Source organism: Acyrthosiphon pisum, chromosome A2 (assembly GCF_005508785.2).
Source record: "Acyrthosiphon pisum isolate AL4f chromosome A2, pea_aphid_22Mar2018_4r6ur, whole genome shotgun sequence".
NCBI classification, from domain to species: domain Eukaryota; kingdom Metazoa; phylum Arthropoda; class Insecta; order Hemiptera; family Aphididae; genus Acyrthosiphon; species Acyrthosiphon pisum.
In genome coordinates this window covers 39,985,482-40,005,510 of record NC_042495.1, presented here as the reverse complement: position 1 = coordinate 40,005,510, position 20,029 = coordinate 39,985,482, and the positions used below count along the sequence as shown (strand labels likewise).

General features: G+C 28.1%; 3 protein-coding genes across 5 annotated transcripts; 2 read left to right on the top strand and 1 right to left on the bottom strand.

The window, feature by feature from the left end:
* Nucleotides 1–5,745: 5,745 nt before the first annotated feature.
* LOC103309671 lies at nt 5,746–9,093 on the top strand. Its single transcript, XM_008185724.1, has 3 exons — nt 5,746–5,926; nt 6,007–6,094; nt 8,274–9,093. Exons 1-3 carry the CDS (start codon nt 5,746–5,748, stop codon nt 9,091–9,093), a joined length of 1,089 nt encoding a protein of 362 aa, XP_008183946.1.
* Nucleotides 9,094–11,536: 2,443 nt separating this feature from the next.
* Parva (parvin, alpha) lies at nt 11,537–17,222 on the top strand. The gene is made up of 8 exons (NM_001160336.1): nt 11,537–11,737; nt 13,503–13,592; nt 13,673–13,846; nt 14,425–14,522; nt 14,598–14,765; nt 14,855–14,995; nt 15,063–15,306; nt 16,528–17,222. Exons 1-8 carry the CDS (start codon nt 11,614–11,616, stop codon nt 16,602–16,604), a joined length of 1,116 nt encoding a protein of 371 aa, NP_001153808.1. The 5' UTR covers nt 11,537–11,613; the 3' UTR covers nt 16,605–17,222.
* Nucleotides 17,223–17,631: 409 nt separating this feature from the next.
* On the bottom strand, nt 17,632–19,775 carry LOC100168091 (uncharacterized). 3 transcript variants are annotated; one of them, NM_001162308.2, is made up of 3 exons: nt 19,495–19,746; nt 18,277–18,407; nt 17,632–18,187 (listed from the first exon to the last, which is right to left on the bottom strand). In NM_001162308.2, exons 2-3 carry the CDS (start codon nt 18,348–18,350, stop codon nt 17,764–17,766), a joined length of 498 nt encoding a protein of 165 aa, NP_001155780.1. In that variant the 5' UTR covers nt 18,351–18,407; nt 19,495–19,746; the 3' UTR covers nt 17,632–17,763. The 3 variants fall into 3 exon arrangements, with proteins under 3 accessions (NP_001155780.1, XP_008183929.1, XP_016660580.1); XM_008185707.3 differs by having other exon boundaries at nt 17,762–18,187; nt 19,499–19,775; XM_016805091.2 differs by having other exon boundaries at nt 17,762–18,187; nt 19,693–19,771.
* Nucleotides 19,776–20,029: the final 254 nt, after the last annotated feature.

Genomic DNA, 20,029 nt, shown 5'->3' with positions numbered 1-20,029 from the left:
TGCATTTAAAATGTTTAAAATAATTGTATTTTTAGTTTGTTTGAAGGAAAACTTATAGGAAACAAATTTTATTGTATTAAGTTTTAAAACTTTTTGACTGAAAGTATCAACTTTGTAGGAAAAAAACTAAAAAAATGTTTGGCAAGTAGGAATTGGCCTGCTGTACAGTTGAGTAGGTCTCTGTAATAAATGGGTTATTCAATTTTAACATTGTAAAGGAAAAATGATTATGAGCGAATATGGTCTAACAATAATCAGCCTATGTCAATAGTATATTTCATTTTTTTTTTTTTTTTTATTGCTATAGAGTAACTTATTTTACTATTAGTATCTATTCCGGAACGCTGAATTAATTTTAGATTCTGATCGTAGCAATGAATGTATTGATTTTACAATTATGTTTTTTTTTCATATATATTTTTTTTTGTTTCTGTGTACACAATAAATAGTCAAAATAATGTTATAATTTTTAACTTCTCTTAAAATGTTCAATTACTTATCAAAAGCGCCTGAAAAAATAAAAAAAAAGCCCCTCAATTTGCGTCTATGGGTATACTATAATCATAATAATACCTAATTTAACATATTGTTTTCGATTTGTCAAATAGGATGATAACCAAGAAAGAATTGGTTCACCGAAACCATGGTTGAATAAGATCTTAATTAGGATATTATGGTTTACTTGGTCAGAGGCCTTAGTAAAATCAGTGTATATATAGTAACTACTACCTAGAAACTTGAGTATGCTGTGCTAACGAAGCAAACATAAATTAGCTGAGAACCAGTTGACAGGTTGATCGACATGGTCGAAACCCATGCTGCTCCTCTATCAAAGATGAGTTTACAGATGGCCGGATTGATCGAAGAACTAATATAAAGATCGATACCTACTTAAGAAAAATTGGCAATATGACGATAGTTCATTACTTTGGAGGGATTACGTACTTTTAACAATAGTACCTACTCCAGTAGTCTGTCTAGATTTAAAGATATGAAACTGCCTTTGTCAAGTGATTTTCTAAATAAGGACCAGAGTGGCCCAGATAGAGTTTCCCGTAAGTTAAGACTTAAGAAGAAACTGGATTCAAATTTCAAATTAGTCTAAATATTTAGATAATTCAATATAGTGTGTAGAAAAAGATAACTGGAACTTTGTTACTTTATCGAACACCCTTTTTTGGATTTTTTTTTAGACTTATGTAGTTAGCTATATTATACTGAAAATGATGGGGAAGTCAGAATTTGGTAGTTGGACTACTCGGACTTGGTTTTGAAGATGGGCTAAATAAATTTAAAATTCTGCATGTTTACGCATTCGCCAACACTACTAATTATCTTTATGCTATAATAATCTATGATAAGTATTTTTGCATTTATTTTCGGGTATACAACAGGTCCCGTCCAGTGCCGCATTTAGACATTTTGCACCTTGGTGCAAAAAAAATGTGGTGCCCCTTTAAGGGGCATAACCACGGAAAATATGGGAGAGATCCTCATGAAGCTTTTAGATTTTGAGCAAAGAAAATAATATTGTTTTACAATAGTATGTGCTTTTTATTAAAAATGTTGTTTAATAATTGCATGAATCTTCTTTATGCTATTTAATAGTATATCTATAACCTATTATAATATAGGTACAATTAATTGATAAGTAGGTCACATTATAAAAGAAAAATTAATATCTAAACAAAGAACTTTACATTTTTCTTTGCTCAAACTTTATTTGTAAGTTATGGTCAATATTTTATTTCTATATTAATTAATAATTAACTCATAAGAGTTTGTATGGGAATCCAAGTTCAGTTTAAATAGTCTGAACAAATGGACATAGTAATGGCCAAGCCCGGATTAAGACATTTTGAGTCCCAGGGGCCAGTTTTAAATGAGGCCCCTGTACGAAAAAAAAAATAATGTACATATTATTTAATATTAGGTATCTTTTATAATAAATATTTATAGGTACTCGTATCATAATAAATAATGAATATAATGTATCACTTAATTTATAAATAATTATAATTTACAAGCTTTTTTCCTCGCTAAATAATCATTGATTTTTTTTAGGTGATTTATGCAGTGTTATAGCCTATTACGAAAAAATAATGGTCAAATCTGAGGTCCCTAAATTCCAACTATCGAGCCCGGGGGCCATGGCCCCCCTGGTCCCCCTTAATCCGTGCTAGGTAATGAGTCATTACTAATGACATAATCATTATTACAGTTTATAGATTTGACATTTCTGTATAGGTATACAAAAAAATCGTGATTTAAATCCAAAAGTACAACTTTAATTTGGCATAAATGCAGTTCAGCTACAAAAGATTTTTTGGGATTATTATTTTTAAAATGTGTGGTTTTGCATTCTTAAAAAAAAAGCTCAAACAGTTTGTAAGGTATAGTAGAAAAACTTCAAAATGTTAGATTTTTGAAAAAAATCGTGTTTTTAAGTTTAAAATCGAAGAGTTTACTTTTATTGGAATTTTTTCTTATGAAATGTTGATATTTTATTTCCCAACGTGTTGGTGAAATCAGAATTTACCTATGTTACTTACTTTTTTTGTTATTGTTAATAAACCACGTAAAACCTACAATTAATTTTTATGTGGTTTCATGAACAAGTGCTCGAATTGGGGAGGGGGGTGCGCAGGGGGACGGAGCTCCCTACTATTTTTATTTTTTTTTGCGTACTCTAACTTTTTACTCACAAAATAATGTCCGAAATAATTTTTATTAAAATGTGGATTTTAATTGATGTCAATTATATAACAAGTTTTAGTATTTTTCATATCAATATTATTTTTGATATTAGTTTATTAATTAATAATTATAATATTACCCTGTGTTTTTTTGTTTAGTCCGTAGTTCACAGATCATAGATCGTTTTCAAGTAAATTATCTAGGCTAGTACATTGTTCTATGCTAGTACTATCACAGAATAACAATAATAATAATAATTATTATTATTATTCTGTGGTACTATCACGGTATAGAAGATAACAACTCCATCAAAAATTTTTTTTGCTCTAGTATCTAACACATACGTTGAAGGTACTGCCTAATTTACTGATTTGCTAATTTACTGATTTGGTGCCATAGCGCCGGTCGCATGGGCAAACTAAGTCCGAATAAGTTCAAACTCCACAAGTGCCATTATAATACCCCCTTTCGACTCCCTACCAAATTCCAGGTTGCTCTGTCGATTTTCACTTCCGAGTTACTTGTCACAGAAACATCACAAACTTAAAAACTTAACCAAAAATTATGAACATTTTTACACGTTATGAGTTGTACCGTAATGAAATACCTTGGAAATTTCAAGTGCCTACCTCGAAAACCCATGTAGCTATAAAACAAATCAGTAATTTATTCACATAATCGAATCAGTAAAATCACGCAAAATGATAAGAATCTCGTATGTTTTGTTGCATTACAACATTTCTAGGGCACTTACTAAAATAAAGCAATTATTACACATTATAAAAAAAATATATATTTTAATATTTAATATGATCATTATAACATAATGTAACACTAGACAGTGACTTGGGATTTATCTACATCCCTGATTTTACAATTAAAATTAAAGGTTTGTCACGGGCTAAGGTTAGCTGTTCTTTGGATTTATTTTAATTTTGAATGTAGCATTGTACAACTAGTGCATATATTTTAAGTGCATTATTATGACAACTGCTCATATAATATAATGTTATTAATATGTTTTTAGAGCATTGAATTATTTGGTAATTTGCCTTCATAATAATGTGTCTTAACATAATATAATAATAATAAATGGGCTGAGCAACTTGTTTTACAAAATATCAATAAATGAAAATCAGTTGTACCTTTTAGTACCTGTAGTGTATTTACAATGTTATAAGGTGCAATATATATATATATTATAGTAACTAATACTTTTCATTTTTAAATTAATCTTTATCATATAATGTACCTACGTTTCGATATAAAAATGTATGTATAAAGTATGCAGCATTAATCATTTTTTTTTTAACAATAAATTACAATACTTAATGAATTTTTGCTATATTGCTTTCAAATTGTATGTAATTAAGTCCAGTTTTTATAACAATATATTCAAATTTGGTTTATACAATTTTTATAAAATATATTGCTATAATATACCGTCACTAAGAAAAGTAATTAATTGAAAGTTTAAGTTTTTATTTAATTTGTTAAATTCAATAAAAAAAAATATATATATATAGTCTTGTTTAACCTAAAAGTGTTATAAACTATAATAATTTGTTTAGGACTTGTGTTTGGAATTTAATTTTGAGGGTTAAAGACATTTTTCTCAAATTTACTTCTTACAAAATAAGTACCTACCTATACAATAGTTACTAAAATATAGCACATGAGTGTGACTTAGAATCCATCCATATATATACCTGAAATTGAATGTACCTAATATGATTAAAATGAAGGATTTGTCATTTGTGCCTAAATGGTAATACAAAAAACTCGTGCGGTTGTATGTACCTCATTTAAATCAGAGCCGTCATATTCAAATCAGTATAATTATTAATTAATAATTATCTTTATGTGCCAATGATTATATACTAATTAACAATTTTCATTTTTAAGTTAATCATTATCATACAATGTAAGTTTTTATATAAAAATGTATGCATAAATTAGGCTAGGTATTAATTTATTATTAATTTGTAATCCTGAAGTATATACAATTATTGCTATATTGATTTCATTTTAAGTGTAGCATTTCATAATAATATATTGAAATTTGGTTTAAAGTATATTACTATAATATACCATCACCAATACAATACTACGTACCTAATAATATTATAGCGTTATGACTTATGAGTCTAATGTAATAATATTTATTAATATTATTTTTTTGTTTTTTAACATTTATTAGAATATATTCAATCTATAACGGTTACAATAAGCATATGAGCGTGAACAAAACAAAAATAAATATCTATACAGGACTTGAAGTCTTAAGTGTAGTAGCCTCCTGCTACTTAGCAGTAACACTCAAATAGTATTTATTAAAATTAAAAAATAAGTCGCATATTTTTCTTGCATTCTCATTTATTAATATTGCAAAATTTAACACAGGCAATGATTAATATTTTAATAGTTGTACACATTTATCATTCATTGAGATTAAGTTATATTAGAGTATTTTCGAGATAGGCACTTGAAATTTCCAGGGTATTTAAATACGGTACAACCCATACCGTGCAAAAAATATCATAATTTTTGGTTAAGTATTGAGAGTGTAAGAGCAAATCAGCAGTTTTCCTGGACGGCGGCACGTGATTTTACTGATTCGATTATGTGAATAAATTACTGATTTGTTTTATAGCTACATGGGTTTTCGAGGTAGGCACTTGAAATTTCCAAGGTATTTCATTACGGTACAACTCATAACGTGTAAAAATGTTCATAATTTTTGGTTAAGTTTTTAAGTTTGTGATGTTTCTGTGACAAGTAACTCGGAAGTGAAAATCGACAGAGCAACCTGGAATTTGGTAGGGAGTCGAAAGGGGGTATTATAATGGCACTTGTGGAGTTTGAACTTATTCGGACTTAGTTTGCCCATGCGACGGGCGCTATGGCACCAAATCAGTAAATTAGGCAGTACCTTCAATGTAGGTATGTGTTAGATACTAGAGCAAAAAAATTTCTGATGGAGTTGTTAAGCAATATTACTTTTGTCATCGTTCATTGAATTATCGAAAATCAGGCAAAGATTTAAGAATGATCAAGGCGATGGGAAGCAACAAAATTGGTAAAACATGTCCTTCAAAACTAGAAACAACAATATTAGAGACCAATGGAATTGCTTCAGTACAAGTTAAATACTGGAAAACAGACTGTGGGCATGCTCAAGAAATTGGACGATTGAAGATAGATAAAGAGAACAGAGCAATGATTGCAGGTTCTTTAATTATATACATATAAATCTTATACAAAAATATTAAATAATAAGTTTAATTAGATCAAGGCATAATATTTTAGGTGATTTTTCAAATTTTGTTTTTATATGTGATGTTCAAAATGTTTGGAAACGGTCATTAGACTATTTGGCATTAATAAACCATAATCTGTTAACAGTGGTGTGGCAAACTGAAAATTGTCTAGAGGCAAATTACAAATATCCCAAATATTAATGCATAATAATGTATTAATGTAAAATAATTAATTTTATTTCAGATCATTATTGACTACTTAATGAGTATATCATATTACATTTACTAGGGGAACTACTGGCTATCACCCACCCCTCTATTTAATAAAAATCTCAGTGGCAATTCCCTCTGAAATTACTGTTCACCACACTACTGTTTGTCTGGGCAAATTAAATGTTTTACTTATTTTACTAATTTTATTGTAAGGCTTAAATAATTATTAATGTTTGTTTGTTATAGATTAATCTTAACTGTAATTATATGTGGATTTATTTTATGTTTTAGATAAATGTAAACTTTTATTAATTGTGTATTTATTTTATGTTTTAGTTATTTGTCTGCTAAATTAAATCTGTCAAATTTACTCAGTGGCGTACTCAGATATTTTCAATGTAGTGGTTTTCTTTAAAAAATGATAATATATTATACTTGGAGTAACAGAAAGATGTGACAAATTAAATAACTTTAGTTATAATCAATATTTACCATTTTTTTTTTGTACATATATAATTTAAAAACACTTTCACTATATTTAAATATTTACAGCATATATTTTTTCATTTTTATTTCTTGAAACTGAAATAAAAAATTAAAAAAATTGATTAAAATTATTTTTAATTTCAAAATAGCCAATTTCTATGTCATTATAAGAACAATTTTGATGGTGAAATCATTTATCTAAATCAAGTAGTTTATTTTTTGGAGTAAATTAACTTAAAACGTAATTAATTTTTTTTAAATATTATTTTTGGAAATTTCTTAACTTACATATTTCATATTACATAATATATAGTTTTACTTATAAGTTACAGTAAAAAAAGTGTGTACGCCACTAAATTTACTAATATACTAATGATATTATTAATAAATGTTTTTATGTATTAACATATTTTAATACCCATTATATCATACAGGGTGATTCACCAAGCATGCTCACCCCCTTTTTTCATTAACAATGCAATTATTCAAAATTTGATTTTTAGAATCTTTAAATATACTTAAAGACCATACTTTCAAATTCTTGTGTTTTTTTTTTTAACACTTAAAGAGTGTGCTCTGGCAATACAAATTTTTGTTTTCCAAAATAAACATTCTTTTTTACTGTTAACTATTTACTGAATATTTTTTTATTTTTTTTTTATGTAAAAATTCAAAATTCAAACTAGTATTTTCTCAGTTGTTAAAATATTTATTCTAAGGATACTAGTCCTTAAAAATGGTTCTATTGCATCTAGTATTCATTATACTTATTACTTGACAATTTTGAAAATTATTAATATTAATAAATTAATATTAATCGCCAATAATTTTAAATCGCCTCGTAGACCCCATACTTCCAAACTCATTATTATGAACCTATTATCCTTAGTAAACAAAGTTAAATAACTCAACAATTACTTGTTTGAATTTTGATTCTGATGGCTCAACATTTTCAGTAAAATTATCTGGCAAATAAATTACATTCAAAAAGTGAGGTTTTCATTTTAAAAACAGAAGTTTGTGTCGCCACACTCCTTAAGAACTAAAAAAAAAAATTCATGAATTAAAACAATGATCTGAGTCTAATTAAAAATTTAAAAATAAATTTGAATAATTTCATACTAAAGGAAAAAATGGTAGTAAGCATGCTTGATGAATCACCCTGTATAATATAATTTTGAACTAATATTCATGTTGTATTTTTAATACTACCTTACTTATCTACTAAATTAACATTATTTTATTGTATAAAACGAATATATACAGTAGCGCACACAGGATTTTTTTTTTCATAGGGGATTGTGCTTATAATAATTTCTACCACTCCATAAATGTGCGTTACTGAATATATAAGTTATTATCATTATTATTCATGTATAAAATTAATTTGTATTAAAGTATAAATTTTAAATCATTACATTGTTACCTATTAATTGAAATTTAAACACCTTATATCCTTGTTGTGCCTGTTTATCCGTTATCAGCACATATATTTAGTAACGATTGTTTATATATTATATTGTTGATTTTTATTTATTATTTGCCAGTAGAAACCGGGAATTTAGCACTCTCGCAGTGTGAGCTTTCCTAACTTGTTTTTTTCAATTATTGTTTTAGCGTTACTTGGAAGCATATTTTGGATTTTATTCGTGAAGGTGAAATTACTGATAATACTAATCAACGAATACTTCCTTTTGAACGTCAAGATTTAACTAATATATCCCGTGACTTTAATATTAATTATGCTACAAGAAGACATAAAAATGATGCAGTCAGTGTTAACCTATGGGTCAACGAACTGAAAAGTCAGTTTAAAGAAGATTGTCCTATTCTTTACTATAAAGCCCAAGATGAAGATGACATTTTTTTAGAGAGAAAAGATTTTGCTCTTATTCTAATGACAAAATTCCAAGCAAAACAAATACTGAAGTTTGGTCCCAATAAAATTTGTATCGACGGGACTCATGGGACTAATGCTTATGACATTCAGCTATATACCATTATGACAGTCGATGAATATGGAACAGGATACCCTGTCGCATTTTGTTTTTCAAACCGAGTACATGAGACTATATTTAAATTGTTTTTTAATCAAATTAAAACTAAGGTTGGCATCATAAAATCCAAAGTATTTATGTCGGATGATGCACCAGCATTCTACAATGCTTGGGTCGTTGTCATGTGGCCTGCTGAACATAGGCTCCTATGTACTTGGCATGTCGATAGAAATTGGAGAGATAATTTGTGTAAGATTAGTGGAGGATCTGAAAAAAAATCACTCGTTTACAAAACCTTGAGAGTATTGTTACAAATGACATCTATTTATGAGTTTAAAATTTCTCTTGATCAATTTATAAATGACTTATTAGAAGACAATGATACTGCAGCATACGGATCATATTTCGTACAACATTACTCAAAACGTTCAGAAGTCTAGGCATACTGTTATCGTTTAAGACTCGGCATCAAAACCAACATGTAGTAAGAATCGTACCATAAAGTTTTGAAACATATTTACCTGGAAGGTAAAAAATGTAAGCGTATTGATAAAACAATTAATGCAGTGATGAAATTAGCTCGTGACAGTATGTTTAAAAGGCTCATCAAGGTAGCAAAGAATGCATCAAATTCTAAAAGCAGAAAAATACATGAAAGCCATAAACACAGCGAGTCAATTTCATCAGATAAAATTCAGATCGTTGAAGATGGACAATCATGAATAATAAATTCGTTAACAAATCCCTCAGTAAAATATTGTGTTACCAGAGTTGATAAGACATGCAATGAACCCTGTTTGAAATGTTCAGTGTGCAATATTTGCATACATACGTTTACATGTGAATGCATAGACAATATAATTAAACTCAATATTTGTAAACACATAAATGCCTGTGCACAATCATTCAACATAGTACCTGATGACAGCAGTAATAGATTTTATTTGGAAGACAATATTATTGGAGAACAGGAAGACTTGATAAAGATGATTTCTCAGCCTTTTGTGGAATCTACTACACCAAGTACACCTGGTATTAATGGACAAATAATTAATAAAGTTGAGCTTATCCGTAGTCTATGTGCTACAAGTGAAGTTAGTGAGGAGGAAGACATATTACTTAATAAAAAATTAGATGACATAATAAATATGTTGAACAAAAAAAAAAAAATCCTTTTTAATACTGTTGAAAATGTAAATACCCAATAAAAAATTAGTGGCCAAATGCGTTTATACTCCACAAGAAAACAAAGATTGCATAAAAATGATATTCATAAGCCAACTGTAAATGAAACAAATGCTATTCGGGAGGAATTAAGAGCGAAAACAATGAGTATGTTAATATTCACTAGACATTTGATCATGGTTACATATGATTGAGTACCTATGTTAGAAGCATTTTCAAATCAAAAATTTTTACGTAAAGAGACAAATTAGATTATTAAGATTTTAACTCCATAAAACTTAACCATTACCTATTAGATAAAAATATCTTGTAAAAAAAAAAAAATTATGCAGTTTTCTTGTATTTAATAATATGTAATAATAATTTATATTATGTTTCCATGTTTAAAATTATATCAAATTATTGATGTATAGGAAATCAATTATGTTATGAGTTACTATAATAGTATAACATACCTTTTAAATCATCAAAAGTTATATCATATTCTTTTTCAACGTAAATTTTGCTACACAATTTGGACATTTAATAACTGTTTTCTCCAAAACTAAAATGTCTAAAATCCGAAATTATACAGTTTACAATTATTCTTGTCTAACTATTTGACTAAACTAATATCTAAAATACCAGTCGCAAATAGACAAATTTTTTTGGGGGGGGGCTCAGCTTTAGAATCATATTATATTCATATTAATCATTAATTTAAAACATATTTTTTGGTGGGAACCTATATCACAGATTAACTATATGATAACGTTATTTTATGATAAGCCAGCCAAATGCCTTACTCACAGACTTCTATATAATCACAGAACAATATAATCGGGCCTTCGGTAATGCAACGCTGCAATTCTTGATGAAAATACAGTATGTTACATGAAATCGGTAAAAATCGCTTTATTTCAGAACACCTTAATTTATTCGTTAGTGATAACGACCCTTATCAGTGATTTTAAGCGCATATCCATCTGACAATCGGGTTTTAGTTATGATTGAAACTACGATGTTCCGATGCATCAACTCATTCGATGCACTGAATTTCAGAACGATTTAGCTTGAAAATACGATGTATTTTAGAACATGTTTTATCATTTCGATGGCAATACGTATCCACAGCGTTGCATTAACGAAGGCGCAATAATATCTGTATTATAGAAGTCTGTGGCCTTACTGCGGGGAAGCGCTCGTCTTAAATCGCGTTCCGAATGAAATATTAACAGTTTCAGTTAAAGTTATCATCACGGACTAAGATATCTTAGGGGTCTGTGTTGAGTAATTGCGCTCTTGAAACCCAGTTTTTAAATCGTTGGATTGAGCTAATACATTGAACATAAAATACTAACATTTCCAAAAATAAAAGTTTCAAAAAATCGTTTGGGAAGTAAACTATATAGTATATTCTTTCTTAAAGTTTTATGTACTGCTACATATTATATTATATCATTGATTATACATACTATGTATAATCAATGATTATATTAATTATTATTTAAAGAATCGGCCTTCTTAGCGCTCCTGACGGACAATTGCTGCATTAAATGCCGTCAAAATACGACTCAAATATTTAGGAAGTGACACCAAATTTCATCTATTCTGTGGTGACACGGCTATAGATACGCCGTGGGAAGTGACCACGGAATCAGCTGTGGGCATAGAACAATAATCAGCAAAGTGGGATCAGCTAGTGTCTTATCTTGTTGTAAATATTTCTTATCAGTTTTCAAAACATAATTTTTATCACCATTCACCAATTTTAATTCTGAAAATTTAATTTTAAAATGACTTCTCCAAGATCAAAATCTCCTAAACCACAGAATTCGTTTAGGAAAGATGATAGCAAAGAAGAGACAACATTTTGGGATAAAATTGGGACGTTAGGACGTAAAAAGCGAATAAAGGAAGGTAAGCACTTCAACGTTACCTTATATGGTCATCACCAGTGCCCGAGACTTATAGGCTTATTATAGGGCTATAGCACTAGAAAATGGTGAAATAGGTATACGTTATAATATGCCTTGAATAAATGTAAAGGTATATTTCTACTTTACGAGACATTTTTTGCATTTTTTTTTTTGAAACTTATGTAGTTAAGTACGCTGAAAACGATTGTGAAGTTAGAATTTGGGGCTCGGACTTAGTTTCGAAGTTATGACACTTCAAAGTTAGTATATAATACGTTTAATAACTCATAAATGTCCTGTCACTAAACGAGCATACCTAATTGTTATTATTTCATCTCAACCTAAGTTCATCTGATGTGGTTTGCACAGCAAATAGGGGGATATTCTCAATTTGGATGTCCGAGCGAGTGGCCGCGCTGGCAATAAACGTATACTTTAAAAACAATATTTTTGAAAACCTAAGTTCACCCGAGGTAGTTTAAAAAAGGATGTAAAATAAATATTTTAGAAAAAAAAATTTTACAACATTTTCCTGAAACCTATATTACAAATTGTTAAAATCTTAATTTTTCAAAAAAAAAAAAAAATACAAAAAATCAATGCGCACATGAAGAGTATTGAACGCCGTCAGACCATAGGCCAACGATACTACCACTGCGCAACTGTTCTACCTACGCAAATTTAATCATTATAGGTATTTAGGGGTTATTATATAAAGTTAAAACTTTGATCAGCTATAACTTTGAAAATAACTTCGTGCGCCAAATTCTGATTTCACCAACATTTTTTTTACCCAAAAGATAATTAAGTCCCCTCAAAAAAAAGGGTGTCCCGATAAAGTAGAAAAGTTCCAATGTAAAATAAGCAATATAATTTAGAGGAGAATGGGGAAACACTTTATCCTACTCAGAGGGTTATGTTGCAATTTTTGATTCTAGTTGTCCCGTATTGTCATGTAGTATTTGATTGGGTCTATAAATCGGTTAAGAAATTGGCATAATTTGATGAAATATAAAATATAAGACTATTTTAATGATTTATGGTCTAATTTTGGAGTGGTTTTTAATTTGTATTTCAATATTTTAACTTCATGCAAACAAATTACCTAACTTAAATTAACATTTAACACATTCATTTTAATTAAATTAAAATTAATTCATACTAAATATCATACATCCCTAATTTGCATTGGCCCAGGTAGCTTCTACTGTAATATGCTCTTCACGTCACACAGTATGCTGTATAAAATCAAAAATTAGATAAGATAGGTACAATAAACGCAATATCCACTTTTTTAAAAGCATATTACCAAAACATTTTTATCCATAAACATTGTATCATTTGGTGAATGGCACGCTCTACACGACACAGTTTGGATAAACAGCGATCTGCAAGGTATATGTTCAGTGTACAGCGCTATACATAAATACATTTTGAACAGCCATTGTTATTTTTGTTGAATAGGAATTTAGTCTTACATTTTTACATAAACACAATATATAATGTACAATGTACATGCACATACATACCTACATAATTTTTTTCCACCATAATTAATAGTTGGCAGAAAAGCAGAAAAAATGCAGACATATGTATTCATATCTTTTGGAATTTAATTCTTTTTAGTATAAAATTGTTTGATTTACTATAGTTTATTCTGATATCTTCTAATTTTCTATGAGCAAATAATGCCACAAGTCTTGAGCTCTGGTCATCAATTAGTCATTGTCGATTAGTGGAATAATATTAATTTGACATTGTTACAGTGCAAGAAGTTCAGGAAGAGGGTAAATATGCTATCGACTCGCCAGGCAATCCGGCTATGGCTGATGTTCCTCCTGAAGAATATACTCTTGGTACTTTATTATTTTATACCTACTCAAAACTTAAAAGAGAAAGAGTATTGTTTAATTATTTGTATTACTTAATATTTTAGAGGAGAATGAAGAACGGACCATGGTGGAACCAAAGTCCTATTCTGATCCTAAATTACAAGAGTTAATGAACATATTAATTGATTGGGTAAATGATGTGTTAGCTGATCATCGAATCATCGTTAAAAATCTAGAACAAGATCTATATGATGGACAAGTTTTACAAAAACTATATGGTAAATAATTAAATGTAACCTTAGTATTAAGGAAATAAAGAATTTAGTAAAAATAAACTTTATATAAGAAAAATAAAATATATTGTATTATTATTACAATATTAGTATTTAATTTATAATAGAAAGATAACCCATTCAGTACAAATATTCCTATTGTTTTGGCAATGTCTATAATAAAACCAACGGCAATAGATCAAAATATTTAATCTATTCCGTGGTATTAGTTATGTTAATTTTAGGAATTAGTGATAAATTGGGTTTTTTTAACTAACCCGAAGGCTGATTAATTGATTAAATTATAACAAGATAATATTTTTTTCTCTATACATTTAACAAATTAACAAAAGGAGAAAATGTATTAATATATTAAAATGTATCATGATTTTAGTTAAAAAATATATATTAATTGTGTATCTATGTGATTTGTTTGATGTATATTAATTATACAAAAATACAACGTTCTAAACTAGTTATAGTTATAGTTAATTATATATTGGTATATATTTTGTTTCAACTAATGTTAAATATTTTTTTTGTTTTATAAATAATATTCAATGATTAATAAAAATTATTTTTAGAAAAATTGACTAACGAAAAATTGGATGTTCCCGAAGTAACTCAATCCGAGGAAGGGCAAAAACAAAAATTGTATGTTGTTCTTGGATCTGTAAACAATGTGAGTAAATGCTGAAATTTAAACCCATTTTGATAAAATGTTAAGAACTCATTTAAATTTATTTTATTTTTCAAGATCTTGGGTCTGACAGGTAACAGACTATCGCAACAAAAATGGAGTGTTGAAAGTGTTCATTCTAAAAACCTTGTAGCCATTTTGCATTTATTGGTATCACTAGCTCGTCATTTTCGAGCGCCAATTCGTCTTCCTGAAAATGTCACTGTCAATGTAGTGATTGTACAGGTGTTTTTAAAATAAATATAATATAAATTTAAATAGTATTGGTCATCTCTACAATTCATTTTTTTAAATCATTAATAATATTCATATAGAAACGTGATGGAGTGTTGAAGAATCGAACTGTAATCGAAGAAATTACATCCAGGTATGATGATCTTGGTATGAGATGCGAGCGTGATGCTTTTGATACATTGTTTGATCATGCACCTGACAAATTAGAAGTGGTTAAAAAAGTATAAAATACAAAATTATTTTTTAGAGTTTAATTTTATATTGTTATTGACTTATTGGATTTTTCAGTCTTTGGTGACATTTGTTAACAAACATTTGAATAAAATTAACATGGAAGTTCAAGATTTAGACACACAATTCCATGATGGTGTTTACTTGACATTATTAATGGGATTACTTGAAGGGTTTTTTGTGCCACTATATTCATTTAATTTGTCACCTCAAAATTTTGAACAGAAAGTGCATAATGTCAATGTGGCATTTGATTTAATGCAAGAAATTGGACTTGCTGCGCCTAAAGCTAGACCTGAAGGTAACATATTTTATTTCTTAAAGTTTAATAAATAAATAGATTTTTATTTAATTGTTTAGGAATAGCTAGGAATAGATGAGGATAGAGAGGTAATGATAAATATTGAGGATAAATAATAAGTAATTACTACTATAAAGAAAGTTAAAAATGAGTTCTTACATTTTTTAGCTTTTAAGTGTAATATACCCAAAACTCCCAATACATCTTACCAATTACCATCCTTTACTTACCTAAATATTGAATGCCTCAAACAGTACAGAATCAGACCTGATTTATATTTTATTTATAAATTATTAAATGGCTATATTGACTGTCCCTACTTCTTAACCCGTCTATCATTCAAAGTGGCCTCAGCTCACACCCTATCAACTAACTTATTTTATTTAAAATCTCAAACTACTAATTAAGCTACTAACACACCACTCTTAAGAATCATACAATTATATTAATCCATTTTGTTCTATTTTCTTTAACTAATTTTCAAATCATGTTTCCGCTAACTTATTATGCATATAAATTGATATATCTATACTCTATTCAAAATAAGACTGTGACCAGGCGGCGACCAGTTTTCGTCGGGTGGCGATCAGACGCCATCCCCACTACGGCGACGCGTTGGGCGCTACTATGGAACAAAAGCCACGCCCATGCGCACAACTCGGCCGCCTGATCACGGTCTTATTTTGAATAGAGTATATATAATATTGATTGTATTTTCTTTTGTTCTATAAAAATCATTATTTGTATTGTTAAATAATATTTTCAAATGCTATGTATTGATAAATGCATGCAATTACTAATTGGCTCCAAACCCGTATAATATTTTAATAAATAAATAAATAAATTATAAACAGTAAAAACTTATATGTTTTAAAAACATCAATTAGCTTGGTGTAGCTATACAACATGTAGGTTGGACCCCTTAGTTAGAGCATTTAAAATGCACACCATTTTTTTTATTCCATTTAATAAATATTTTTAATTTATGAAATTTTAAATTCTTAAAACCAAATCTTGGAGAAGTTAAAAGTTTAAGTAAAAATATTGATAAACAAAAAAATTTTGTACAAAATTTAGAACTTGCTTTATTACTCAAAATTATATTTTTGATTCAAATAATTACTTTAATTTGTTCAATATATCAATTAACAAAAAGTATGAATGATTTAATAATATAAGTCAATAATTATTAATTTTCATTTTGTTTTTTTTTTTATTTAGATATTGTAAACTTGGATTTGAAGTCAACATTAAGAGTGCTTTATAATCTTTTTACCAAGTATAAAAATGTATACTAATCAAAACCAGATCTAATAATTGAGAATTATTAATTTTAATAAAACGTAACATAATATATTTAAGTGACATCATTGTTAATCGAACACAAGATAAATGTACTTGATGTATGAAATAAGGTAACTGTGCACTCATCCAATAATTAAGTGATATGCTATAGTAATAGCTTGACAATCAATATTATAAATTTATTTTGGTATTATTTAAGTTCTCATAGTATACTATAAGTATTATATTTTATATGCAATTGTTATAATAATAAGACAACTAACTAACTAATTGTATGTATTTATTAATTTAGTAATATTATTTGATATTTTATTGTAGGTATTATAACACTTCATATTTTACAAATATTTTATTGTTTCATTCACAAACCAATATACATTTTGCAATGTTTAACAATAGTCTATATTAGCATAAACCTAATGACTAATATTTGTTAAAGTGGACAAGAAGTCTTGTTAGATTTTAAATTGAATACGTTTTTCATCCTAATATAAGGTAAATAACTATTTTTAAAAATGAAATAATTAATCTTTATGATTTGAAATATTTGAATACAATATTTATTACCTAATTAACAAAATGAAGTGTAACAATAAAAAATGCGCATTTTAGATGTTTATACTTTATGATAGGTATACCTATATAATCAGAGTTGGTCACTGGCTTGGACCGCTAGTCCGCAACTGCAGACGGGGCCCCGACTAAATTATGGTAATTGGGGGCCCCTAATTTTACATCTATTAATAGTATTATTGTTTGTTTAAAGTAAATAGAAATACAAAATAAACAATAAACAATCTCGAAAAGTTCTCAATAATTATTAAAATAATGACATTATCATTTTGCCAAATCGCGGACTGGGCCTTTTCGAGCCAGTCAGACGTTGTATATAATGTGGTTATATAAAGAGGTCCCATCAGAACTCTAAATGTGGGCAAAAATTATATGATTGCACATTAGTGTACACCACTGTAACTCTTATAAATTAGGCTTATTAAAGTTTTAATAATTAACTCAGTATTGACACAAAATTATTTTAATATATATTTTAATATTTCAATGCGATATATTTCAATTCATATTTATAAATAAAAATTGGATACAAAACACTTTAAAAACAAGAATACTAATAAAAAAAATAACTAAAATATATCACAAGTATAATACTTCTACAGAATCGCATCTTAGTTTATTGTTCATTTCGATAAACTTTATTTTACAGCTACGCTGTTGGTGTAAATACAGTTGTTTTTTGCAAAAAACTACTTGATCATTAACGACACTGCTAATCCACGTGGTTGACGGGAAATACATTGCAGATAATTTATGTGTTTCAAGTGCAGTGTCTTGTGTTGAAACAGTTAAATATGATGTAGAATTATGTACTTTACTACAATATGAAATGGCATCACACAAACAAGCACATAGCATGTGTGCTAGTCTTGTAGTTTGATCACTATCTTCATTCCTATAGTAATTATTTAAGTCTGATACTAAAATTACATGTGGCACATTTGGACTGGTTTCGTGTATTGAACAAGTATACTTGACAAGATCTTCCCACTTTGACAATGTTCTAGATGTGAAAAATTAAAAAATTAAAAAATTTTAGAATGAAATAATTGAATGGTTAGAAATCAATGAATTATAGATCAATTTAATTACAGGAATGTAATGCGATTCAGTGCATGTACACTAGGTGGCTTGGCACCATCTAATGGAATTGGTAGAGATTTCATCTGAGATATTTGAATGTAAACCACTCGATATCCAAATTCAGACCAGTATACAGCGCTCTATATTTTGTCAACAAACAAAACAACATTAATATTTACAACATGCAAAATAAAAAAATGTATATGTAAATGTGTTAGGTTTTGAGTGGAATGAATCTTACACTCTTACAGATTTTACATTTTTATTATTTTCTAGTTTCTACTGTAAACATACATTATGGGTACGTATTAGGAGTACTTAACAGTTTCATAAGATCCTAGCTATGATCTAACAACTATCCTAGCCATAAACTCAACTTAGGTGGGGATAGAGGGTCTCATTTTTTTAGTTTTCCCAATAGCTCTCAGTTGTTTATATCCAATATTGGTAAACATTGAATATAAGTACTATTGTAGTAATACTATATAACCAAACAATTAAATATAAATGTTTTACAAAAATATATTTTATGATACTGACAATAAAAATATTAATCTTAACAAATAATTGAAACACTTATTAAAGCTTCTTTAGTTAAATAAACCATCTGCTATAGATAAGTATTTGGTTAAATGCTCTTAAATTTATAGATGATACCTCACATTTTAAAATTAAAATTGTATTGTAATAAAAGTGGATATACGACTTATATAGAGTCAACAAATCTTATTTAGGTTTATATTAAATTTTTGGCTGCATAATACTTATACTTTTTTCCAAATAAGAACACACGCCGAGTGGCAACCGGTTCCCGGCCAGCTGTGCGCATCTCCCACATAAAGGCATAGGTAGGTAATGACCAGTGGAAGGGGAAAAAAGTGTGCAAAATGCATTCTTATATGGAAAGAAGAAATAGAATAGTATTTATGCAGGTTCAACAGCCAACATGCATCCCCTTAGTTATATCATGTAATACAAATTATCAAAATCAATTGTATATACCTACCAAAAGTTGATAGCTGTAAAGCTAACTAACTACGCAGATAGCTTAAAAAAGAAAATGGTTTTGACGAAAATTAAATTATAATTTTTCTAATAATCGGTTTCAAGTAGTACCTATGCACCGCTCTTTTTTAGTTATAATTATAATATAAACGTTAATTAGTATCATTATATTTATTTAATTTGAAATTAAACGTAACATTTTAAAAAAATAAAAAATATTACCTACTTCAAATAATAAAGACTGCGAGTAAGCTGTTGATGTGCCACAAAGCAACGTACATTTTACTTTAGAACTATCCATAGAAAATAAATAATTATTTAAAATCTGGAGTAAAAACTAAAGACTTGAATAACACACTTCTAATGTTTACATGGTACAATATAATAGTATATAGGTATATTATTAATAAATTAATTTACTAATAAGACGTGGACCGTGAAACCGTCGTCTGTCATGGCTAAATTGTATAACATAATTTACGTGACCTAACTTAACATTTTAAAATTTTATTTTTATCACTTGTTGACTGATAAGTGATAAGTGATAGATACCTTTTTGAAAATAGAGATTCTGTCAAGCAGATTAATGGCCACGAACAAAGAATCAATACGAAGATATATTAATTCGTGTTACAGGCACTTAATTTACAATAATACCACCTAGAATAAAAGTTGTGGATATTATCTACATATACTAGCCACTAGGTACCTATCAAGAGTATCAACACAGAACAATCACCAAACCACGAATCAAAAT